The 26,452-nt window shown below is 34.0% G+C and overlaps 1 protein-coding gene across 9 annotated transcripts in view; it reads left to right on the top strand.

Annotated features, from left to right (window-relative positions):
* The window catches only part of SHPRH (SNF2 histone linker PHD RING helicase), an 85,951-nt gene that overhangs the window by 22,531 nt on the left and 36,968 nt on the right, over positions 1-26,452 (top strand). For all 9 annotated transcript variants that reach the window (XR_015726139.1, XR_015726138.1, XR_015726140.1 and 6 more), the window contains 9 exons: positions 2,166-2,417; positions 3,266-3,344; positions 8,347-8,510; positions 8,621-8,877; positions 10,082-10,203; positions 20,677-20,765; positions 22,703-22,795; positions 24,453-24,560; positions 25,535-25,677. Coding sequence is in view for 6 of the 9 variants with exons in the window: in XM_087865564.1 (XP_087721690.1) it covers positions 2,166-2,417; positions 3,266-3,344; positions 8,347-8,510; positions 8,621-8,877; positions 10,082-10,203; positions 20,677-20,765; positions 22,703-22,795; positions 24,453-24,560; positions 25,535-25,677 (1,307 nt within the window). In the remaining 3 variants the exon portion in view is untranslated. The remainder of the gene's footprint in view (positions 1-2,165; positions 2,418-3,265; positions 3,345-8,346; positions 8,511-8,620; positions 8,878-10,081; positions 10,204-20,676; positions 20,766-22,702; positions 22,796-24,452; positions 24,561-25,534; positions 25,678-26,452) is intronic.

The following is a 26,452-nucleotide window of genomic DNA, read 5'->3' as shown; positions in this document are numbered from 1 at the left end:
CATCTGTCGGTGAACACAGGTTGCTTCCATAACTTGGCTATTGTTAACAATGCTGCAATAAACATAAGGGTGACTATATCATGGAATTAGTGTTTTCATTTTCTTTGGGTGAATAGTAGTGGAATTATTGGATCATGTAGTATTTCTGTTTTAATTTGAGGGGGGCATTTGCATACTGTTTTCTAGAGTGGTTGCACCAATTTACATTCCCACCACCAGACTAGAATTTCCTTTTCTCCACATCCTCACCAATGCTTGTTAGTTCTTATCTTCTTGATAATAGCCATTCTGACTAGTGTGAGGTGGTATTTCATTGTGGTTTGATTTGTGTTTCTGTTTAGTGATGTTGAGCGTCTTTTTATGTGTCTGTTGGCCATCTGTATGTCTTCTTTGGAGAAATGTCTGTTCAGCCCATTTTTTAATCAGTTTTTTTGGTTTTTGGGTTTTTTTGGTGTCGAGCTACATAAATTCTTTATATTTTGGATATTAACTCCGTAGTGAATATATCACTTGCACATATCTTTCCCATTCACTAGGTTGCTTTTTTGTATTGATGGTGTTCTTTGCTGTGCAAAAAGCTTTTTATTTTGCTGTAGTTCCAGTAGTTTACTTTTGTTTTTGTCTCCCTTGCCTGAGGAGACATATCCATAAATATGTGGTTAAGGCCAACATCTAAGAGGTGACTGCCTATGTTTTCTTTTAGGGGTTTTATGGTTTCAGGTCTCACATTTAGATTTTTATTCCATTTTGAGTTAATTTTTATGTGGTGTAAGAAAGTGGTTCGCTTTTATTCTTTTGCATGTAGCTGTCCAGTTTTCCCAGCACCATTTATTGAAGACACTGTTTTTCTCCATTGTGTATTCTTGCCTTTTTTTATTGTAGATTAACTAACCATATAAGCATGGGTTTATTTCTATTCTGTTCCTGTCTATTTATGTATCTGTTTTTGTGCCAGTACCATATTCTTGATTACTACAGCTTTGTAGTATATCTTCAAATCTGGGATTGTGAGACCTCCAGTTCTGTTCTTCTTTTGCAAGATTGCTTTGGCAATTCAAGGCCTTCTGTGGTTCCATACCAGTTTTAGGATTGTTTTATTTTTTGTTCAGAACAAATACAGAATACCAATAGAAAAAATGCTTATTGGTATTCTGATAGGGATTACACTGAATCTGTAGATGGCTTTGGGTACTATGGACATTTTAGCAATATTAATATTTTCAATCCGTGAGCATAGTTTATCTTTCTTTTTCTCATCTGATTGCTGCAGCTAGGACTTTCACTACTATGTTGAATGAAAGTGGTGAGAATGGGCATCCTTGTTTTATTCTTGACCTTAGAGGGAAAGCTTTCAGTTTTTCACCATTGAGTACGATGTTAGCTGTGGGTTTGTCATATATGGCCTTTACTATGTTGAGGTATGTTCTCTCCAAACCCATTTTGTTGAGTAATGTTAATATTCTTCACTCCCTTTGTTCTTTTCTTTCCACACAAATGTCATTTAAGGTTTTCAGTATTTCAGCAACTATCATAGACGTGGAGAGAGAATACCGTAGTAAGTAAAACACCATCTTTGCCATTGAGGAGCTCTGTTTTGTGGGGTAGATAAACCTTGTTTTGAATCTAGGTGCTGCCAGTTTTGAGCAAGAACCTTCGTGTTTTTTATGTGTGGGATAGGAGTAATAACAACTACTAAGATTTGTTACTGAAATTAGGAGATAAAGCTCAGCACAGTGTCCGCAACATAAATTATATTATAGCCCTTACTGTTCTACTTCTTTGTACCTTTGTGCTTTTGCACCTACCTCCTATCTACCTACCTAGAAGTCCTTTTCCCCTTGCTCCACCTGGGAGAACTCCTAAATGTTCTTCAAGATCCATCTCAAATTTTCACTGCTCTCTGAATTTACCTTTTCAGTTCCAGCATTGGTCTTTCCGCTGTGCTACCATTTTTACTTCTGTTATATTTCCTTTCACATTGCTTATGTCATTGGTCTTTCACCCTAAAAATGTATCTTTCTCTAGGCATGTGTGGAATGTATCTCATAGCATGTTTGGTACTAAAAAAATAGAAAGGGCTTGGTAAGGATATAAAAGAATGAATATTTTAGTTCTCTTTGATGAGCTTTTCTGCAATAATTGTGTTTGTGCTGATTATTTCCTAGGTATACCAAGGAGTGAAGAAAGATGGTTTTTTACAACCTCATTTTTTGGCTGAACAGGATATAGTTATCATTACCTATGATGTCCTTCGTTCAGAACTGAACTATGTAGATATCCCACACAGCAATAGTGAAGATGGGCGTCGCTTACGGAACCAGAAGCGCTATATGGCCATTCCCAGCCCCCTAGTAGCTGTGGAGTGGTGGAGGATCTGCCTTGATGAAGCCCAGATGGTTGAATGTCCTACTGTAAAAGTGAGAATTTCTGCAAAATCTTTTGAGCACTGGGGAAGAGAAAAGAAGAAAGAGATTGGGGAAGCTGTCCGTAGAAAATTTAATAATTTAAGTGTAATTGACCCACAGTATTGATATTGGCCAACAGTTTGCTGTTAAACACACTACATTAGCTTTTCTCTTGTGCCATGAACTACATAACCCTTAGGAATTATTTTGGTACTTTGTGAATTATTGCTCTATATGCAATGACTATGTGTATTTGAATAAGATAGTAGGCAATTTATGTGTGGTGCAGGTAAAAGTAAACTCTGTTTAGGGACTTTTATAAGCATTTCTGCTAAGTGGAAGGCTCATCATGTAGGCTCTGATAGCTTTGGGCCAAAGTGAACTTCAGCAGTTTTTCATCAGAGAGACCATATCGTAACAGACCATGCTACTTTAGAGGGAGTAGTGATTCAGCCTTTGTTCGTCATATTATCTTTATTCCATCTTCTGTGGCCAATTTGTAACCTGCACTCAATTTATGAATCTCATCTGTTAGTACATTGGTTCACATCTGAAGGATGGGTGGCTTAGGGCATGTATCAATTCAGTCAGATGTATTCAGGGAGCCTTTTCATTCTACATGAACTTGAACTACCCTTCCTCTTTTGGGGAGGGCACATGGCAGCCTGCTACTAATGAGAGCCGCTGTGCTAGAAGATGACCCATTGATTTTGACATTCAACTTTGAGTGTTATAACTGTTGAATAAGAACAAATATGTCTGACCCTGAAACATAGCTTTTCATGGGCTGTTCTCAGGAGTAAACGTATTCCTGATTTCCTGTCTTTTTTTCCTCCCGTTTCATACTTCTCTCTCATTAGGCCGCGGAAATGGCTCAGCGCTTGAGTGGGATTAATCGCTGGTGCATCAGTGGCACTCCAGTGCAGAGAGGATTGGAGGGTAATGTGTGCTTTCCTCACATTTTGCGTGCGTTTAAAAAGCTTGCTTTTTTGAAGAACAAGTATGTTTAACCTTTCTCGAAATCCTTACTTAAGTGATTGTACATATATTTGCATTTTACTCCTAGTGGTTCAAGCATTTGTCTTTTTAAATGGAATTAAGTGGTTTTTTATTTTATTTATGAGGACAGATACACAGTGAGTAGTCTGATAGTCCTGAGTCAAACAGTCATTGTGCCCCCCTCAGCAGTGCAGATGCAGGTCTCAATTGTTAACTCAGAGTTCCAAAGTGGTAGGTAGAAAATAGAAAGAACCTAACCAGAAAGAGTGAGAGGAGAAGGAAAAGGAATTAATTTCAGTTGGCTGTATCTATAAAAATGAAGGTCATAATTTTCATTGGCTGATCCATAAATAGTGGGATCACAGTTTTATTAATTGTAAGAGTTGTAAAGTATTCATAGCTTTATAGGATCACTCCGTAAGCTTACACCATCATTCGTTCAACTGTTCCTCTTAGACGTTTAGATTGTGTCGAGTTCTCCCCCACTTACATACACACATTTTAACTCATGCTTCTACATTCCTCTCATTTGTATAACTTATTTTCTGTAGAGCAGACACTGCATTTTTATAAATTTTATTCAAGTTGTGAATATTTAAAACTAAAAGTTTTATTAAATGTTGTTCTACATAATAAATTTTCAGAAAAGCTGTCATTAAAATGTAATTATAAATATAATGTAGATACTCTTGAAGTCCTGTGGCAAATGTTCATCCTTAAAACTTACCTTTCTTTAAAAAAAGAACTTCTGAAACTTCAAGTTTTCATACATAGTTTTCAACAGGATAACTTAACACTTTTTTAAAATAAAATTATCAGCGTTTATTATTATGATCTGAAAAACAATAATTTTTTGAAGATTCTTTTTAGGGGCAGAATGTCTTCTAGGAAGCCTTTAAGTATGTATTTAGATATTTGCATAATTTTAGTAAATTACATTAAGATACCTATTTATACCATAATATCAGACTAATTAAAAGGCCAAATTTAGTGGTTTGCTATTACATTTGGAAATTGTCCAAATTATTGATGTTAGATGTTAATAAGATCTCATTAGACTCAAAAGTTAGCTGAGAGGGTACAAGAAAAAGAATGTGACTATCAGAGTTACATTTTTCGAATTTTAACATTGAAAGAATATGAACAATAATTCCTCAGTTTCCTGGGTAGGCTATTTTGGATATGTAAGGTGTTGGCAGGTGTTTAAGCACTTACCACCATTTAACAAATTCTTCAGTATTTTTTTTAATTCCATTATAATTATCATCTAGTGTTACATTAGTTTTAGGTGTACAATATAGTGATTCAGCAATTATATATATACATTACTCAGTGTTCATTGCAGTAAGTGTACTCTTAATCCCCTTCACCATTTCACCTCCCCTCTGGTAACCATCAGTTTGTTCTCTATATTGAAGAGTCTGTTTCGTTATTTGTCTTTTTTTTTAATTTATTCATTTTGTTTTGTTTCTTAAATTCCACATATGAGTGAAATCCCATATATTTACTTTTTCTGACTGATTTATTTCACTTAGTATTATATACCTTCTAGGTCCATTCATGTTGCATATGGCAAGATTTCATTCCCTTTTTTATGGCTGAGTAATATTCGTGTGTGTGTGTGTACATCTTCTTTATCCATTCACCTATCAGTGGACACTTCCATAATTTGGCTGTTGTAAATAATGCTTCAATAAATGTAAGGATACATTTATCTTTTGGAATTAGTGTTTTTGTGTGTGTGTGTGTGTGTGTGTGTGTGTACATCTTCTTTATCCATTCACCTATCAGTGGACACTTCCATAATTTGGCTGTTGTAAATAATGCTTCAATAAATATAAGGATACATTTATCTTCTGGAATTAGTGTTTTTGTTTTCTTTGGGTAAATACCCAGTAGTGGAATTACTGGATCATACAGTAATTCTATTTTGCCTTTTTTTTGAGGAACTTCCATCCTATTTTCCACAGTGCACAAGATTTTCTTTTTCTCTGCATCCTCACCAACATTGGTTATTTCTTGTGTTTTTGATTTTAGTCATTCTGACAGGTGTGAGGTGACATCTCATTGTGGTTTTGATTTGTATTTCCCTGATGATAAGTGATGTTGAGCATCTTTTCATGTGTGTGTTTGCCATTTGTATGTCTTCTTTGAAGAAATGTCTGTACAACTTTATTGAGGTATAAATGATACATAATAAAACTAAATATTTTAAATATAAAATTTGTAAACTTTTAACATACTTATATGCATTTGTATATATGAATATATATACAATCTATTTATACAATTATGATGATCCACCCCATAGGTCTCCTCAAGCCCAAGTTAGTTGAAAAAGAGCTTTTCTAAACTTCCTGGAAGTATAGTTTATCTTTCCTCTTTGTTTCCATATTTCCCTGATTTCTTTAACACTATGATTCTTCATTGTATCTCTCTTTTTGTAGCTGTTATAGTAGAAATCTCAGCCTGCCAGGACTTACTATGTTGCAGTTGGAAGTGGAAGTCTCATTTTTTTTCTTTTGATGTTAGAACAGGGTTTTTCAGCCATGGCCCCACTGATATTTGGGGCTGGGATAGTTTTTTGTTGGACCTGTCCTATGCATCTTAGGATATTTAGCTTCCCCCCACTAGATGGTAGTAACACTCCTGCTATCGTGACACCTACAAATGTTTTTTAGACGTAACCAAATATCCCGTCGGGGGCAAAATTGCACTACTCCACAACAACCAGGTTGACCACATATTGAGTTGTATGTCCATAAAGAAATTACGTAAACGTTCATATTTTTTATTTTCCCTAATTTGTAAAGTAAGATGTTTTAAGATTAAGTATAATAAAGTATACAAAGCATTTAGCACAGTACCTGGCAGGTATTAAATATTAAGTGAATGGTAGCTGCCTTCACTGCTGCTTTTGTTGTTCCTAACTATGCATTTATATATTCATGTATTCATTTTAGCTTCTTTGGAAGTGTTGACACTCTAAATTACTTAAGTACTCTGTGGTACATTTATTGCAAAAAGTAGATAAGGTCCCTGACCTTCTTGAGCTTACAGCTTAAAGGAGAAGATATATTTATTAAGTACTTAGACATATAGAAGATTGTGGTCAAGATAACTTTAATGTATGAAATAAATATAAAATTCAAACTATAATAGGCTTCAGAAAAGATGCCTGGTTCTGTGACCTCACATAATAGGGATACAGAAGGAAATGATGGCTGAGCCAGGATCTGAAATATTAACATGAGATAGGTAAAGAGGGAGGGAGAATTCTCTATTGTAAAGGAAACAAAATATAAAGATGATTAGGCAGGTGGAGAACAGAAGGAAATCCATATGGCTATAATACAGAGAACTAGGGAAAACACAGTAGGTTGAGAGACTGAATAGATGGATGTAGACCAGACCATGGAGGATTCTGTAGACCATGATAAGGAATTTTATTTATTTTCTTACAAATAGCAGGAGCTGTTGAAAGGATTTAAACAGAGTGGTTGGGGATCATCTCTGTTGACTACAGTAAGTAATCTAGATAAGTGATGCTGGCACTTTGGATTTGAACTAGGACTGTCCTGAAGAAATGGAAAAAAGTGGATAAGGAAAAAAATTAGTAAGTCTTAACGGTGATGAGGAGATGCCAAGACTTCTAACTTGCATCCATGGACAGTGACAGTATTTACCAGTGAAAAGCACTAGAACAGCAGCATGTTTGGGCAAAGAGATAATGAATTTGATTTTGGCAAGTTGAGTTTGAGGCACCTTTGGGACCTCAAGAAGAGGTAGCACACAGGCAACTAGATTGATTAGAACAGAAATATATATATAATATATCCATCGATATCTGCATATAGGCAGTATGTCTTTCAGATGTTAACTAACTGTCAGAAATCATCAAAGTAACTTAATTCAACCTAAATATTTGTTGGACATATTCAGAATAAATGCATGGCCTTTTTGTAAAAACAATTGTCATGGTTTCTAAAGAGAAAACAGCCCAATGTGAACGTGTTTAACAGTACAGAAAAATGTAAAGAAAATTATACTCAGCTATAATCTTCATTTGAAGATACAACCCCTATTCCATTCTTTTTTATATAAAGGTTTATATATTTATCCTCATACTACATGCATCATTTTATGTTTTTTTTTTCATTATATAAGCAGTTTTCTGTGTTTTAAAAATTCATCATAGATATGAAAACTGCATAAGGTATAATGCTAAGTGAGCAGAAAATGACACATAAAATTGAGTGTGCCCAATCATGAACTCTGTAAGAAGTACCATGCAGTAAATCTAACAAACACAAGACCTGCTGGATCAGAAAAAGAAAGCTTTTGTTTTATGGAGAATACTACACAATTTATTTTATCATTCCTTTATTTGAGTCGTTTTTATTGTTTGTCGTTGCTGTGAATATCAACATGTGGATTAATCTTGTGTATTCTTTATCATTGTTTTAGTCTTATTTCCCCAAAGTAAAATAATTAGACCAAAAAGTGTAACTAACGAATATTGGATCAGTGAATATTCTTCATATTACCTATGTCATTCAGACTTATTTTCAAATCCAGCAAGTCTTGCATCCAGTAGTTTCAGTGTCTGACTCTTTTTATGTATCTCTTGGTCAGACTCACACAAGTGAGTCAGTTTCTAGTTTTACTTCTGACGGAAATACCAGACTTTGAATTAAGTACAAGGTTTGTGTAGTGGTTCTACATATTAGCTCCTAGCACAAAACCTAGAGCAAAATAAATACCCAACAAATGTACGTCAAAGTGGAATTAACTTTCAGATTCAGGAGTCTCTACAATCTGCATTTTAATTCATGGAAAATACTATGTGCTGTGTAATGTCTGTGAAGGTGGTTATAAAATAGTAATGAAGAAATATAGAAACAGTTATTCTCAGTGTGCTTTTTTCTTGTTTTCTTCTCAGATCTTTTTGGGTTGGTGGTCTTTCTTGGTATTGAACCTTACTGTGTCAAACACTGGTGGGTTCGACTTCTTTATCGCCCTTACTGCAAGAAGAATCCTCAGCTCCTCTACAGCTTTATTGCCAAGATACTTTGGAGGTCTGCAAAGAAAGATGTGATTGACCAAGTCAGTAGGATAAGTTTTTACTAATTAAGGATATTATAAGAAAAGAGAACTAAGAGTTGGGATGGAAAGTTAAATTTTCAGGTGAAATCATTTTTTTCTTCTCCCTACAGATCCAGATACCCCCTCAGACAGAAGAAGTCCACTGGCTTCACTTTTCTCCAGTGGAAAGACATTTCTATCACCGTCAGCATGAAGTGTGCTGCCAGGATGCTGTAGTAAAACTCAGGAAGATTTCTGACTGGGCGCTGAAGCTCAGCAGCTTGGACAGAAGGACCGTTACCTCCATCTTGTATCCACTGCTGAGGCTCAGGCAGGCCTGCTGCCACCCGCAGGCCGTTCGTGGGGAATTCTTGCCACTCCAGAAAAGGTTTTATTACCAGTTTCCTTATACTGCAGTTGCTAATATAGTAGTGATAGACCGTATTTAAGCTATAAGCTACCTAGCCCATGGTTTCATTCAGGCTGTTATAACAGAGTTGTCAGTTATTTTTAGTAATGCGGTTTTTCTTTGGTGTGGAAGCCCATTTATGAAAGGAGAGTCATATTATCAAAATTATTTTCATGGTTTTAAACATTTCTTTTAGAGTTAGGACTATTTTGGGCTTTTGTTACTTTGTTGTTTTTTGTTTTAGGTTTTTTTTTTTTTTTTTTTTGCTATACTTCAAATATGAAAGGCTTTCGTTCTTGTTATATTTTTTGGTTCCCACATCAAGGAATTAGATGAGTTAGATTACCATTACATATGTTCTTTATAATTGTGCTAAGTCTGTCTGATTATTTCACCTAATATATTAAGGTATTTATGTCCACAGTAGTCTGTTATCCCAGAATGTTTTCATTCATCAGACTGTGACTCAGCAGCTGGCCTTTTTTTTTTTTAAGCACCTGGTGTTAAAAAGATGAGGTGTTATTAAAAAATATGAAGAGGAATTATATTTTTGTCTTTGCCCTTACACAGTTTATGGATAAATAAAGGAGAAGACGAAAATTATAAATTTCTATAATGTAAGGCAAACAAACATATTTCATAAGAGGTACATATAAATGAATTAGAATGTGGAAATAATTTCTATATAAGTGGTTCATGTTAGATAGCCTTTTGGTGGAAATGGCATTTGATCTGATCCTTGAAGAATCTTCTTTTTTTTTTTTTTTCTTTGTTTTTTTTGTTTTGTTTTGTTTTGTTTTTACAGATAAAAAGAAATTCAGGCCCATGGAGATTAATTAAATTATAATGCTAGGGATCCAGACTTAATCTTACTTTCTGACACCCATACTGTTTCAAATATGTCATGTTGTACTTTGTATTTTAGGAAGATTTTTTAGTTCTCTTCTCCATTAACTGAACTGGGAAAAAGGAAAGAATGATGAGATCAGATAGAAGAATGCTTGCTAAAATAGTAAGAGGTAATTTGAGTTAAAAGTGATAGTGGTAAAAATGGAGGTGAAGAGAAAGATCCTGAAGATACGCAAAGACTCTATAATGGTCTGAGTGATGTTGATCTTATGTGATGTAATACTCTCACATAGGATTTTCTTTTCAGTTCTGAACAATCTGCCTTTTCTTTTAGCACCATGACAATGGAAGAGCTGTTGACATCTCTGCAGAAGAAATGTGGAACTGAATGTGAAGAAGCACATCGGCAACTAGTTTGTGCTTTCAATGGCTTAGCAGGCATCCACATCATTAAAGGTAGAAGGTGATTGCTTTGTTATCTCTGATTCTTCTAAACACTTAATGAGACAGATTAGTTATAGTAGAAATTAAAATCCCCTGTAGAAAGACATTCTCACACACTACTGATCTTAATTTAGATAGGTTCGACCATATGGAGAGCACTTATGCTGAACATTTGAAAAACCTTCAAAGTTTACATATGCTTTCACCAAACATTTCCACTTTAGATGTTTGTTGTTGTTGTTTAGGGAAAGTAGGTTTTGAACAAAAATTTGGCAATAAATTATTAACCTTAGTCTATAGTAGTGAACAACTAAAAACAAGCAAAATACCTAAGAATAGAAGAATGGTTAAATTTTGACACATTCAGGGGCTCTTAGTCATCAGTTTACAAAATAACATTGTTTGTAAATTCATCCTTTCGTTGCATATTAGAGTGTCTGCCCTGCACCAGTTATGATCTCAGTACTAAAAATAATACAGTAAAACAGGGTATGGTCTTTGATCTCATGGACCTTAAATCCTTAACAAGGAGAGATAGACAAATGCACACACAATGTGTATGGTTGTAGTTATACTATTACACGTTATGCATAAAATATAAGCATGTTAAAAGGGAATTTTATATTTCATGGAAAAATGTTTAATTGGTGTTTCCCATCTCTCAGGGATTACCATTTTTTATTGCCTAATGTCCAGTGTCTTGACAGTCTGTGGTTTCATATATTTTGTATGTTATTTTACTTATTTCAGAAAGGAGAGTAAATTCATATTCCCTGTTATTTTGTCATGGCCAAAAGTAGAAGTTACTTAACTAGCTCTTTTAATGAGCACCATTTAGTAAACCCCTTTCCATATAAATATGAGAATCATCAGGCTGTATTTTGTAGGGTAAAGAGTAAAAATTAAACATGTTAAGTAGAGACATTGAAACATAAATTTAGACTTCTAGAGATGCAAATTTCAGTGTTTGATACTTAATAAATAGTAAATTAGACACTGTAGAAAAAAATTATTAAAATTAAAGAATAAAGTAGCAGTACAAGCCATTCAACATGAAAAACTGAGAGAATAAAGACCGAAAATTTTGAAAAGAGCATCAATAAGATTGTAGATAACTTGAAGTAGTGTAATATAAATGTACTGAAGTCTCTGAAGAAGAAAAATGTATAAAGAAATACAAAGTTTATAAAATGAAAATGTAAAGTATAGAACAATAATAGCACAATATCTGGGAGGAGAACACACGGATATATAATATTGTAAAGTTTTTATAATAAATATATATATAATAAATAATATATGAAGTGGCATAATATCATGACAGTAGACTGACAAAGATATGTGCTATATACCCTAAAGCAACTACTGAAAACACAACAAAAAGTTAGAGGTAGGGGTGCCTGGGTGGCTCAGTCGTTAAGCATCTGCCTTCGGCTCAGTTCATGATCCCAGGGTCCTGGGATCAATCAAGCCCCGCCTTGGGCTCCCTGCTCAGTGGGAGGCCTGCTTCTCCCTCTCCCACTCCCCCTGCCTGGTGTTCCTTCTCTCGCTTGTCTCTCTCTGTCCAATAAATAAATAAAATCTTAAAAAAAAAAAAAAGAGGTAATAATCTAAAAGATGAGATAAAAAGTAATAATGAAAAATTCTTAATCTAAAAAAAGAAAAGTGAAACAAAGAACAGATGAGACAAATCTAAAACAAACAGCAAGGTAGTAGATTTACACCCAAGCATATCAGTGGTCACATTAAATACAATGGTCTAAATGCCCCTTTAGGCAGAGATTTTCAAAATGGATTTTAAGAAAAGCAATATCTGATTATATACTATCTATAAGAAGTCCTCTTTTTATTTAAAGATGCAAATGTAAAAGGATAAAAAAAGATATGCCATATTAACACTAATCAAAAGAAAGCTAGAGTGACTATATTACCACCAGGCAAGAATATTACCAAGGGTATATGTTATTCTATCTATCACTGGAAAATAATCCTAAATGTTTATGCACCTAAAACTAAGGCTTCAAAAGAAAACACAAACTGATAGAACTACGATGAGAAATAGGCAAATCTACAATTAAAGTCAGAGATTTCAACATCCCTCTTCCAATTATTGACAGAACGAGAAGACAGAAAATAGAGGCATGGAAAACTCAACACGGACAACCAGTTAACATAGTCCCCCAGTTATAGGACACTTTACCCCACCAAAGAAATTCTTTTTAAGTGCACATGGAATGTTTACTAAGACAGGCATGTTTTGAGCTATAAAACAACTTAGTAAATTTAAAAGGATGCAAGTCTTAAAAAATACATTCTCTGACTACAGTGGAATTAAATTAGGTGTCAAACAAAGATAACTAGAAAGTCCCCAAATATTTTGAAACTCATTAAAATAATTCTAAGTAATCTTTGGGTTAAAGACTAAATCAAAAGGGAAACTGGCAAGTATTTTGAAGTGAATTAAAATGAAAACATAACATTAAGAGTTGTAGAGTCTTGATCAGTAATTAAAGGGAAATTGATAGGACTGAATACCAACTTTAAAAAAGTTGTAAATCATTGATATCAGCTGATACCTTAAGAAACTAAGAAGAAAAGCAAATGAAATACCAAGTCAGCAAAAGACAGAAAATAATAAAGATCAATGCAGGAATCAATTAAAAGGAAAACAAAACCGGTAGAGAAAAATAGTGAAATCAAAGCCTGATTCTTCAAGAAGATCAATAGAAAGTTATAAACCTCTAGTCAAACTGTCAGGGAAAAAGAAAAGACATAGACTACTATTATCAGGAATTAGTAATGAGAGAGGTGACATCACTACAGAGTGTACAGGTATTTAAAAGATCATAAAAGAATATTATGAACACCTGTATGCCAGAGATTCAACTTAGATAAATAGAAAAATACTTTAGAAGATACAAACTGCCAAAGCTCACTCAGAAAGGCAAACTACCAAAACTGACTGAAGAAGAAATAGATAACCTGCATGGCTCTGTATCTATTCAAGAAATTAATTTTATTATTTAAAAACTTACCACAAAGAAAATTCTGGGCCCAGATGACTTCCCTCATGGTTCTACCACACATTTAAGGAGGAAATGTCAAATCTATATAAACTCTTCCAGAAAAGTAAAAGGAAAGAATAATTTCCAACTAATTTTGAGGGAGCATTATCCTGATTATGAAACCATAGACCAGTATCACTCAAGTACATAGATGCAAAATTCTTTAAAAATTTTAACAAAATGAATCCAACAATATATAAAAATAATAATACTTTATGACCAAGTGGAATTTATGTGGGAATGCAGGATTGGTTTAATATTCAAAATTAATTAATATGATTCACCAAATTAACAACTAAGAAAGAAAAACCTTGTGAACATCTCAATAAATGTAGGAAAAGTATCGGACAAAATTCAACATCCATTCCAGATAAAAACTTCTCAACAATCTAAGTATCAAAGACAACTTTCTCATTTTGATAAAAGACATCTATAAAAAACCTACAGCTAATGCTATACTTAATGGTTAAAAACAATGTTTTCTAAGATCATGAACAGTGAAGAATGTCCTGTTAACACTTCTCTTCAACATTGTACCTGAATTCTCTCCAGTGCTGTTAAGACAATTCAAAGAAATTGAGGCGCCTGGGTGGCTCAGTTGTTAAGCGTCTGCCTTCCGCTCAGGGAGTGACCCCAGGGTCCTGGGATCGAGCCCCGCATTGGGCTCCCTGCTCTGCTGGGAGCCTGGTTCTTCCTCTCCCACTCCTCCTGCTTGTGTTCCCTCTCTCTCTGGCTGTCTCTCATTCTGTCAAATAAATAAATAAAATCTTTTTTTAAAAAAAAGACAATTAAAAGAAATAAAAGTTACCAGTTTTTGAATAGCAAAAAAAGTGAAAGTGTCTTTATTTGCTGCAATATGATTGTCCATGTAGGAAAACTACTAAAACTAATAAGTGAGTTCTGAAAAGTTGCATTATACAAGAAGAGTATATAAAAATTTATTTCTGTATGCTAGAAATGAACAATTAGAAATTATGACAATACCGGGGCGCCTGGGTAGCGCAGTCGTTAAAGCGTCTGCCTTCGGCTCAGGGCGTGATCCCGGCGTACCAGGATCGAGTCCCACATCGGGCTCCTCCGCTATGAGCCTGCTTCTTCCTCTCCCACTCCCCCTGCTGTGTTCCCTCTCTCGCTGGCTGTCTCTGTCACATAAATAAATAAAATCTTTAAAAAAAAAAAAAAAAGAAAGAAATTATGACAATACCTTTCATAGTAGTATCGAAAAAATAGGAAATACTTAAGCATCAACTTGAAAAGAGATGTGTAAGATGTTTACAGAAGTCACAGAAACATTGAAAATTACAAACATTGCTGAGAGAAATTAAAGAACACCTACTTATATCATGTTCATGGATCAGAAAACTCATTATTGTTAACATGCTGATTCGTCCTACATTGATGTATAGTTAATGCAATCAAAATTTTCCAGTCAAAATTTCAGCAGGCTATTTTATAGCAGTTGACAAGCTGATTCTGAAATTCATCTAAAATAGCCAAAACAACTTTGGAAAAAAAAAAACAATGAGAAGATTTACACTACCTGAATCAAGATATATTTTAAAGCTATAATAATCAAGACAGTGTGACATAGTCATAAAGATAGGAAAGTAGACCAATGGACAAGAGGAGTCCAGAAAGAGTCCCACTTATTTATGTTCATTTGATTTTTCAGCACAGATGCAAAAGTATTGCAGTGGAGAAAAGTTAGCATTTCAATAAATGATGCTGGAACAATTAGATATCCATATTCAAAAAATAAAACTTCAGTGTTGCACCATATAAAAAATTCATAATACAGAGAATATTAAACTGAAATTAAAACCTAAAACTATAAAACTTCTAGAAAAATACAAAAGATAAAAAAACAATTGTGATTTGGGATTAGGTAAAGATTTAGAGATGACACCAAAAGCCCAGTCCATAAAAAACTGATACATTTGACTTCATCAAAATTAATAACCTCTGCTTCTCAAAAGGCATTCTTAAGAAAATAAAAAGATAAGGTGTTGAATAGAGAAAATATCTGCAAATCACATGTCTAAGAAAGGATTTGTATTCGGAATATGAAAAGAACTATTAAAACCCAATAATAGGAAAACAACACAAGGAAAATAGGCAAAATATTTGGAGAGTTCAGTCAGCGTATAGAGATGCCAAAAAGGAAATGAAAAGAAATATTCATCATTAGTCATTACGTATATGCACATTCAAAGCACAAGAACATCCCTATATGCCTTTATTGAAATGGCTTAAATTAAACAGATTAAATGTTGGCAAGGATGTAGAAACAACTGGAATTCTTATTCATACGTTGATATTGAGAGTATAAAATTGTACAGCCATCTTTCTGTTACTTCATTTACTCATTAGCTTCATTTCCATGACCTCAGCATACTTTTATAATAAACTTGCAATGAGCTCAGTGCCTCTATCTTTATTTTAGAATTAATTCATTCTTTGCAGAAATTTATTCTAATTTTTTATGATAACTTTTCTGGCTCTCTGAACTAAACTGTTTTTTTGGGGGGGTTTTTTTGCAACTTTAATGAATCATTGAATACTCTGTTCAGCAGAGTCTATTGTTATTCATCTATTACTGCATTTGTAATATAATAAGATTGCATAGTTTTATAGCTTTTATACCATAATGACTTTTAGGAGCTTTCTTGTAAGTAATGAGGAAATTACTGATGCAAATGTGCCTTTTTATAAAATCTACCTTTAAAATCTTCTCTAATAGCTTTGGTTTAGATAATTCAATTTTAGTCTCTCCAAAACTAAGTAGAATATAATTCTTAAAATCATATAAGTATTCATAATGGTGAAATAATGTACAGTTTTAAGCACTTTTATAACTTACTATATACAAATGTTTATTTCTACATTCCTCACAAAATTTGTGTCTTTAGCTCTTCATGATATTGTTAGAACTAAAAAGGCATTCTGTGGTAAATTCCAATTCTTTTGACCTTCCCATAAAGATTATTAATCCATTAGTCTACTTGGGTACACAGTTATGGAGAGAATTTACCATTTTTCTCATAATTTACCTAATAAGACCTTAAAGAAATCAGTTTCCCAGAGGAATTTGTGGTTTTGTCTGATACAAGGAAATGTTCTAAGCCTCTTGGAACTGAGTGGTATGTCTGGTTATTAACTTTTCAGCAAAACAGAACCAGAACTAGAAAGTGTCTCTTGTCCTGAACACTTGCCTAGAGTTCGGAAGACTCACAGAAGCTGAGTAAAAGTAGCTCTAGACAAGAACTGAAAAAGATGGGCTTCTTCTTTGCTATAGTTGTAGCCCTCTGAACTTGTGTATATTGTCCAAGGTTTATGAATCTGTTTCCTTATCAATAAAATCAGATAGTATCACTGGCTTAGCTTCCTTTGAAGTATTATTCTTAATGTGAAGTGTGAATACACATTGTAAACTTTATAGAAACATATAAATGAAGAGTGGTGTTACTGATAATGGTAATTTAAAGTGATCTCAGATTCTTACCACTTTCAATCTGTTTAGAACGCAGATTTTTATTATCAATAACTAATGATAGGAGAAAAGGCATATTACTACATATTCCTGATAAATTGTACAAACATAAATAGCACATGCAACTTTGTGTGCAAATCTTCTCTCTAGGACATTGCCTAGGAAATGCTTCATTCAGCTAGCAGTGTTTACAAATTTGGATTTTCTCAGGTAATTCTTAATCATCATTATCATTGCCCTCTCAGTTGCTAAATGTGCCTGTGACTATAGTATTCCCAGCATCAATCTAAAATCTGAAATGATCTGTGCTTTACAATGCATAGTGAAGAACTAAATAAGGCAGCATTTGTTTTAAATTGAACTATAGTTGAGACACAATGTTACATTAGTTTCAGGTGTATAAGACAACTCTATGCTATGCTATGCTGATCACAAGTGTGGCTAGCATCTGTCACCATACTACGTTTTAATAGAAAAATTTTTTTAATTAAACTTTATTTCAACTTAGAAATAATTAGGCAAAAGTTGGCAAATTATTTGTCCTACCTAATAAGTTTCTCACAGTCCCAAATGAGTGAAATAATTGTGATTAAAATCTACAGAATATTTGAGTGTCACAGATAAGAAATATGTATGCTTCTTTAGAGATACATAAATAATGAATGTACTATTTCAGTATTTTCAGGTCGTTAAAAATCTAGCATCCTATCTGAGAAATGATCATTTTCTATAAGCATTTTGTATTATGCTTAACACTTCATGTATATATTCTGTTTTATCCTCATTATTGCCCAATGATTGAGTTATTATCCCCATTTTACATAAGAAAACTGACGTTCAGGGGCGCCTGGGTGGCTCCGTCTTTAAGCATCTGCCTTCAGCTTAGATCATGATCCCAGGGTGCTGGGATCCAGTGGCAGGGGGCTTCTTGCTCAGTGAGAAGCCTGCTTCTCCCTCTCCCACTCCCTCCTGTTTGTGTTGTCTCTCTGGCTGTCTCTCTCTGTCAAATAAATAAATAAAATCTTTAAAAAAAAAACCTGACGTTCAGAAGGCTTAGTTGATTTCTCAAGATTATAGCTAATAAATGACAGAGAATTTGCCCTGGATCTTTTGATTTCAAATTAATTTAATTTTTTTTATTATACTATGCTTCTTTATCAAATAGACATTTTAAACCTCAATATTCTGTCTTTAGTAGGTTGAAGCTCTTCATCAAAAATTTCTAAAATGGAGTAATAATTTACTTGCAGATTATCACAATAATAAAAATAAATTTCATATTTCTCATCTTGATTCTAAAACTGGAACCCTCATTTTATTCTATGTTTTTATGACTCAAGCTTAGAAAGTAAATGAATTTCTTCACTTGGCCTTTTTTCTAGTCTTCTTTTCAGATTTATTGCCTCCTTTTCCCTGCTGTGTTGCTATGCATGGTATGAGGATTATGAAAAAGAATTACTCATCTGATCATTTCTAAGCACCGTATGTAGCACACTAGAGGGGTCAGTGTGTAGTGGGCTGTGTGGCAAAATACCAAGCCAGGGTATAACAGGAGGTGCCTCACTGCTCTTTGCAGATAGTTTCCACTGTATTCTCGCTAGGGTTCTTTGTCTTTCTGTGCAATGAAAACTTTGTTGATTGTTAAGAGAAATTCCTATCAGAAAGTCCATTAATAAAGCATATGTCCATTCTTAATTTAATTGTAATTATAAACATAATTATGATAGATTTCCTGCTTTTAGTTCCCATTGCTTCATAGTGGTACGTTAAACATTTTTAAAAGTAACATATATTTAACTTACATGATTTAATCTCTTCCAATATAGAAATCAGATAGTAAAGATCTGCTTTCTGAAAGAAATCTAAAATTAACTGCAAACTCAAGGGATGTGTTTATATTCTATACAAACATATATGTATGATATATAATATATATTCTAAGGTCCTTACTGATTATGGTTTTAAAAACATGGTATTATTCCAACTTTGTGCAATGTGTTTTCTGCACATATTTTTTGGAGAAAATTAAGCTTGGCAAGTATCAAATTCAATACTTGGAAATGTTTGTGCCATCTAGTGGCAAAGAATGGGTATTTCTAAATTTGGCTAAACTTGTAAACTTAACTGAATATGCTTATTTTTGTGTGTTTCTAGAAGGCATGTATTTTTTTAATAAAAATTTTAAAACGGATTATAGTGAATAGTTCAAATTCAACTGCTTATACTGTAGCCTCGTCATTGTACCATCTTTAAAAAGTATGGTAATTATGAAAGAATTATTAAATGAATTATTCTCTATAAATGATAGTATAAATACTAATAGAATCTTTTTTAGTCTTTTGAAAAGCTTCATAAGAATCTTAAAAACTAAAAAAGGAGAGCTTCTTGGTATGAAGATAATTGAGTGTTACTCCTTCATTATAATGTGATATTTTTGCAAAAATAATGTTCACCTTTATCAAAGTGAATAGAAATTGACTGTAAAATATTGTGTGCTTTAGAACACTTTATAATAGGTAACTTGTAGAACTCTAAATATAAAGCAATTGTATAAAAGCAAGTGTTTTGCCCAAAAATGTGAATGTACCTGATGTCTCTGAACTGCATACTTAAAAATGATTGGTACGGTAAATTTTATGTTAGGTGTATTTCACCACAATAAAACAAGTGTACATATTTATATATAATCAGCTTTAACAAAAAGAGAGTCAACATGATTTACAAAGGTATATATGTATTTTTTTCATTGTGGCTATGAGCAAAGTCGTAAATACACTGATTTTTTAAAAATTGGTTTGAAGTAAAAAAAAGGCAAGTGTGTAATGATCATGAAAAAAGCTTTCTCAGTAAACAAAAACATCTTTTTTTTGTATTTTATGATTTTACTGCTGTTAGATTTTTATTTCAATTGTATTTGTGAATTATCAGTTTTGAGTTTATCCCCACGCAGCAAATATAATAGGTTCTATTATTCAAGCCATTTAAAATGTGTCATGTCTCCTTTTATAAAAGTGTCAGAAAACTCTTACTGAAAGAAGCAGATAATCAATATTTTAGATTTAGATCCAGAAGATCTGTTGTAACTACTCAACTTTGCTGTTAAAATGCAAAAGTGGTCACAGACAGTACATAAACAAATGAGTGGGCTGAGTTGCAATAAAACTTTATTCATGCACCCAGAAATTTAATTTCATATAATTTTCACATGTCACAAAATAACGTTCTTTTGAATTTTTTTCAACTTCTTAAAAATGTAAAAACAATTCTTAGCCCATGGACCCTACGAAAATGCAGAGGGTCAGATATGACCCATAGACCATAGTTTGCCAGCTTATATTTTAGTTGATACTTTTTAAATTACTTTATTTGAATGAGCTGCTAGTTATGAATAATAAAAAACAGCATTAATCTCAGACTAATTGTGATTTATGTGACCAGAAATGGAAAGAAGAATCCTGAAGTTTTTGAAATGTAGTTCTTAACTACAAACCATTTTGGCCATTAAGAGGAATATGTCATTTATCTGAGAATTAGGTGTAGGTTGATCATAGTGTTTTGAATATTTTATTTATAAATTTGTTTTTAATTTCAAACATCAAAATGACTAATTGGCACCCTTTAAATTCAGTAAGAAGAAAATCATGTAAATTAGAAGTTTATTCAGAGTTTGTTTTTCAGTATAATATTAAAACATAAGTATATCTGGTTGGTGTTCTGTGCTATGGAATTAGCAAACAGAGCTATCGTCAGCTTTTTTATTGGCAGTCATATTAATACCAAGTCAGATTCCTTTTCTTTAAAAAATAGTGAGGTTTTGTTAAATCATTGTTATATTTTTACAGTAGTCATTTTTAGATACTAGGTAACTAGATCACATTGGAAGCTAAATATATGACTTTCTTATGCTTTAAATACATTTTAATTCTTCAGGTGAGTATGCGTTGGCAGCAGAGCTATACAGAGAAGTGTTGCGTTCATCTGAGGAACACAAAGGAAAACTCAAAACAGATTCACTTCAAGTAAGTAAACACTAAACAATTTCAAGTATATAGTCTATTTAGTTTTTACAAAATAGTTTTTCATGATCTTCTGATTTAATTTTTGGAGGTCTCTTAGGAAAATCTGGGTATTTGAATTATAACATTTATTTTAAGTATTGAATCTCTTCCCTTTCTTAGTCCTGTCCAGTGGTATGTACACAAGGCTTTCTAGCTAAATGGTAAATAAGGACCACTTTTATTAATCTTAGTAAGTTTAGGCTTGAGTCCTTGGGGGGACTTCTTTATCATTCACAATCTAGACCTTGGGACCCACGTGTTCACATGTGCCTTAGCGAGTATTAGTAGGAGTGTTTGGGGGAAAGAGGAGAAAATTAAATGCAAGCCTGCTTATATTCTGTATGGATGAGGATTATAGAAGTCAGACCTTGGGTCTTAAGCGAATGTGTCTGGAAGAAGGCAGAAATACAAAGGTAACATGCTCCTGAAAAAAAAAAAAAGCAGAGGTAGAAAAGTGGGCAAGAAGACAGGTAAGTCCAGTATGCCTGTGTCCAGGAGTGAAGAGTAAGCAATCAGCCTGTTTCTTCCTTTTGGTTTTAATAATCCTATCTAGTGTACACCATGGCCCACTGAATGTTTTGCTCTATTCAGTCAGATTAGCCACTCTGCTCTCTTGGGATAAAATGTGTAAGGGGATAGAAAAAGACAGGCATTCTTCCAGTCTGTTCCACCACCTTGTTCAGGAAGCAACAGAAGTCCTCTTCCACAAGCACACATGGAGAAGAGGAACGGAGTTTCTACCACTTTGTTTCTTTCCGTAGTGTCATTTACAGGCTACTCAATCTGATCATGTTGCTGATTATATTATCTATGAAGCCATGTTGAAAAGATCTAAGACATTTGAGGTGACTCTTCAAAGATGAACTCTACAAAGATCTGTACCATGGCCAGTAACCTGTAGCCAGACAGAGGAAACCTTTATAGTCTCAAACCACTAGCACCAAATCAGATCTTGCCAGGACTCTTTCCTGCTTATCCTTTAGTCCTTAGCTCTCTTCCCAGGTAAAGAGTGAAGTTAGCATAAATGACTTATTTCTTCTCACGGCCCTTGACTCCAGAGGGAGCCTCTACCCAGCTGCAGACTCAGTATCACAGTGAGAAGCCTGGCTTATACTGAATACAGAGATAAAAGATATAGTTTTCCCCTTCTTCCTATACCATCTTTACCTCTAGCTTTTCCCCTTTTCAGCCCTTAAGTTCAACAGATCCAGGTCACAGCCCTGTTTTCCTATATATTTCATTATCCTTATTTTTCTCATAACTGCTAGGCTTATGCAGACTCATTTCCCAGAAGAGGAATCAGTCAAGTCTGTGCAGTCAGTCTTTCTACTTGACTCACTTACTTGGCATAAGCATAGTTCCCTGTATAGACAAAAGCACATATAATAGAAGAAATATACCTATATTACACATTCAGCTAAATGCATAGACATATTTCATAAGACTATTTTCTTAAGACTGTATTTTTGGGGCGCCTGGGTGGCGCAGTCGTTAGGTGTCTGCCATCGGCTCAGGGCGTGATCCCGGTGCTCTGGGATCGAGCCCCACATCAGGCTCCTCCGCTAGGAGCCTGCTTCTTCCTCTCCCACTCCCCCTGCTTGTGTTCCCTCTCTCACTGGCTGTCTCTCTCTGTCAAATAAATAAATAAAATCTTAAAAAAAAAAAAAAGACTGTATTTTTAATTGAAGAAAGGTTATGCCATTATGAATTAAGACCTTTACTTATGAAACGGGTTTGGTTTTCTCTGAGGAGGTTGGTACTTAAATTGTGCTAGAGGAGTTTTCAATGACCTGATCTTAACATGGTGTTAGTATTCTGTATGCCATATTGATGGTAGATTCTCCTTTTAGAGTCCATTGCATTGGCTCTCAAAATTACTGCCTTTTGTGTGTTTGTAGAGACTTCATGCTACCCATAACTTGATGGAATTGTTGGTAGCCAAGCACCCAGGAATACCACCTACCTTACGAGATGGCAGACTTGAGGAAGAGGTAATTATTGTTTTATTTGGTCTGTAAAGGAATTATTTTTTTCAGACTTTTTCCCCCATCTCATTAATATTTCCTGGGGTATACAACATCTAAATAAAAGTAATCATATGTTTTCCTGCTGCTTTTATCTTCCAAATTTTGCTTTGGTGATTTTGGGTGGTGGGGAATTGCAGTACTCCATATTATTTTGCTTCTCTTATGATCGACTTGTAGTTATATGGTAACTGCTTTTATAGATATGGCGTTGGTAGCCAGCAGCACATAGAAAAAGGAAGGAAGGAGGAAGACCTTGTTGGTCTCATGGGAGATCTGCAAAAGACGTAGTTTAGTAAAAATAAAAAGTTTTGTGCTTCCTCCATTTTTCTGTGTATTACCGAAGGCAGTAAATAAACTCAGTGTTTTGGTGGTATTTCTCATGTCCTCTCAAAGAAGTTCCTTCTGCAGTGCAGTGAGTCTTGCCTCATCAGAAAGTATAGTATAAATCATTTCACTGTAAATTGTTAATGAGCCTATTATGCTAATTCCCCCATGGATTTTTGCCTTTTTAAAAGTCAGATGGCAAAGCTAAAATCAAAAGTGTAGTAGATAACGTTTGAAATGAATTGAACCTGTAAATGGGACCTTTTTTATTTGAATTAAGATACAAAGTGGGATTGCATATATACAGCCCTTTCTTGATGTTAGGTGACAGTCTTAAGTGTTAGAGATTTTTGAGTGAAATCTCATTCCTATCGGAGGCATCTAATCTTACATACAATCAGTCACTTGTTTAAATGCCTTCAGCGACAGAAACTCTAAGAGACTGTCCAATCTATTAGTAGATAGCTCTAATGACCAGATCATTATAGCCAAGGAATTTTAATGGAAATTAATGGGAAGGTTGTGACAGGAAAAGGAGAAATGCATCATGGGAGAAGGAAAAGGAAAACTGGATAGATAGATTTCCAAGGAGACCACATTATCATTTATGCCTCTCATAGAATATGAAGCCCCAGATCCAAGAAATCATCAACTTCAACCACCAACATTTGCAAATGAAGTAACAGAAGCTCAGAGAAGTGAAATGGCTAGCCCAAAGAGATGTATCTGTTCAGTTGAACCTCATGAAATTGCCGTTTTTGTAAGTCAAAGGGTCTAGTGTTGGCAACTTCACGTGGGTCAACCGCCTCTAAGCGGAAGGGTTAGAATTTCCTGTTCAGGAGTCTTTCTGGTTTTCCTCCCACTATCCCATGTCCACAACACCTATGTTACTGTATACTGCCTCAAGTATTATTTCCAAACTGAAGTAATTCCAAAAAGTTGTAGTTTCTAAATTAGACAAATTCTAAAAGATTGCTTTGCCTCATGATTTGAAATACTGTTGTTCTTCCCATTCCCTTTTTTTTTTTTTTTGATTAAAAAATTAGATAGAAATTTAGGAAGCAGACCCTTGGGATTTCTTAAATTTTGTGACTTCCAAGTAAATGTCTCTTTAATATCCGTATTCGGAACTTCTAGCTTGGCTTTTACGTTCTTGACAGTATATAGAATTCTGTGCTTAAACTGTGGTAAGTAGCTTTATGTACATAAAATATACCACATTGTTCTTGCAACATTATACTGAATTATTTTCTAGTCCTGCAATGAAGGTTCACATTTGTTTTGTCTTTCAACACAGGCCAAACAACTGCGAGAGCATTATATGAGCAAGTGTAACACAGAAGTCGCTGAAGCCCAGCAAGCTTTGCAGCCCGTGCAGCAGACCATTCGGGAGCTCCAGAGAAAGGTACATCCACACAGCGACTTTCCTCACCTGTGTCTGTCTCAGTGTAGCATTTTGGATTTTGTCTTGGTTTGGAGAAAAATTTGAACTTTCTTATTCATCTTGGAATTCTTAGCACCTAGTAGGGTGCCTGTCCCATAATAAAAAATGTATTTGCTGTTCTCAGTGTTTATTAATTGAATGAACAGGTGTGTAGATAACTCACCTCTTTGGAAGTTGTTCTCTTTCATTTTTTTTTAAAGCTATGATGGCTTTTCTCTTATCTCGTGTAGACAGTAAGTTGTCTTTTGAAGAAAGTAAAGACTTCCATAACCTCCTTTTGATCTTAGATATGTATGTTTCCAAAATCTTTTCTTTTAAGATGTCAGAACTTTAGAAACATGGGTATTTTTCTTATGGAATACATGCCGTTTGTCATTTATAAAATTTCTCTTTTATGAAGTCAGTAGCAAGCCTAAAGAGGAAGCTACCACAAAACACACTTTTTTATTTTAACCAGTTACTCCACACTTTATTCTTCCTAATTCATTAATTATTTAGTATTCAGGCATAGAATTTTGCTAGTAATCATAGAGTATTATTGAATAGAATCTAGTTCAGTTAGTTGATGATTAGAGGGATGTCTTTATTATGCTGAGAAAGAGACCTGTCACCTTTTCAGATATATACAGTGAATACTGAGTTTTCATTTTGGTAATATATTTTTTTTAGCACAACTGTGTTAACACAAATATATACAGTAAATTCTCATTCATCCACAGTAGTCAGGAAACAGGTGTTCTCTTTAATTATGTATGCAAAACTTGTACACACCCATTGTATATAGAGTATGTATGCTTATCTCCCCCACTGTTATAATTCCCTTGAGACTAGTATTTATTGCTTCCTTTGACTTTTTCACAGCACCTTTCCCAGTGATAGAAACATAGTGAGCACTGAAAAAAACATGAATTGATGAGCTGTTGTCATTTTTACAGATTTATTCTAATTCTCCTTGGTGGCTGAATGTGATCCACAGAGCAATAGAATTTGCTATTGATGAGGAACTTGTTCAGCGAGTAAGAAATGAAATAACAAGCAACTACAAGCAACAAATTGGCAAGCTTTCTATGTCAGAGAAGTAAGAAAATAGTACAAAATAGAATAACTTTATGAGTAATGACCCCAAATATTCAGATCATTTGATGTTAAGGGGTACAATTAACTATCAGAACGTATTGTGGTTATTAACATCTAAATTTTACATATTGTTAAGAGTACGTTTCAAACAAAGATATAAGTCTGAAAAAAGAAACCTGTGTTTCTTCTATGTATTAATCATTTTTTAAGTCCTTTTTTAGTGTTTTTTTAATCTGCTTAAAGTATATTCTTTGTATCTTTGTTGGACGGATCAAACCCAACTCTAAGCAGAGTTTTGAAATAAACTTTGTTTGGAGAAATTTGTCCTTGAGGTAAGGCATTCATGCTTCTGCTCTGTAATTCACCCCCAAAGAGCTAAGCATCGTAGCACCACAGTGGCCCAGGTTTTATGTTGTAGCGTTACCTGCTGTCTCCCCCATCTTTCTTTCTTCTCATCAACACTCACCATTCTTCAGGGTCTCTGTAGGTAAGTTGGATTATTGCTCTTATTGTATTAATGGTAAATCTTCCCAAAGACCAAACTTATTTTTTATCAAAAGTATCCACAGTGATTTAACCCAAAGGAATGTCAGTCTAATGTGGAGACTTGAGGTATCGTGGCAGGACTATTGATTCTAGGTAGGGGACGAGAGAGGATCTTTTATTGCTTCTCAGATCACATCCCAGTATAAGGTCAGCCTTGGGATTAATGTTGGTTTTCAGTGAAAAATTCAGCATAAGAATATCTTTAAAATGTTTTAAAGTGTTTTCTTTTA

This window comes from Ursus americanus, chromosome 11 (assembly GCF_024610735.1).
Source record: "Ursus americanus isolate L20-20 chromosome 11, mUrsAme1.1.p, whole genome shotgun sequence".
Taxonomy (NCBI): domain Eukaryota; kingdom Metazoa; phylum Chordata; class Mammalia; order Carnivora; family Ursidae; genus Ursus; species Ursus americanus.
The sequence above is the reverse complement of the archived record's forward strand: the minus strand, read 5'-3'. Positions and strand labels throughout refer to the sequence as shown.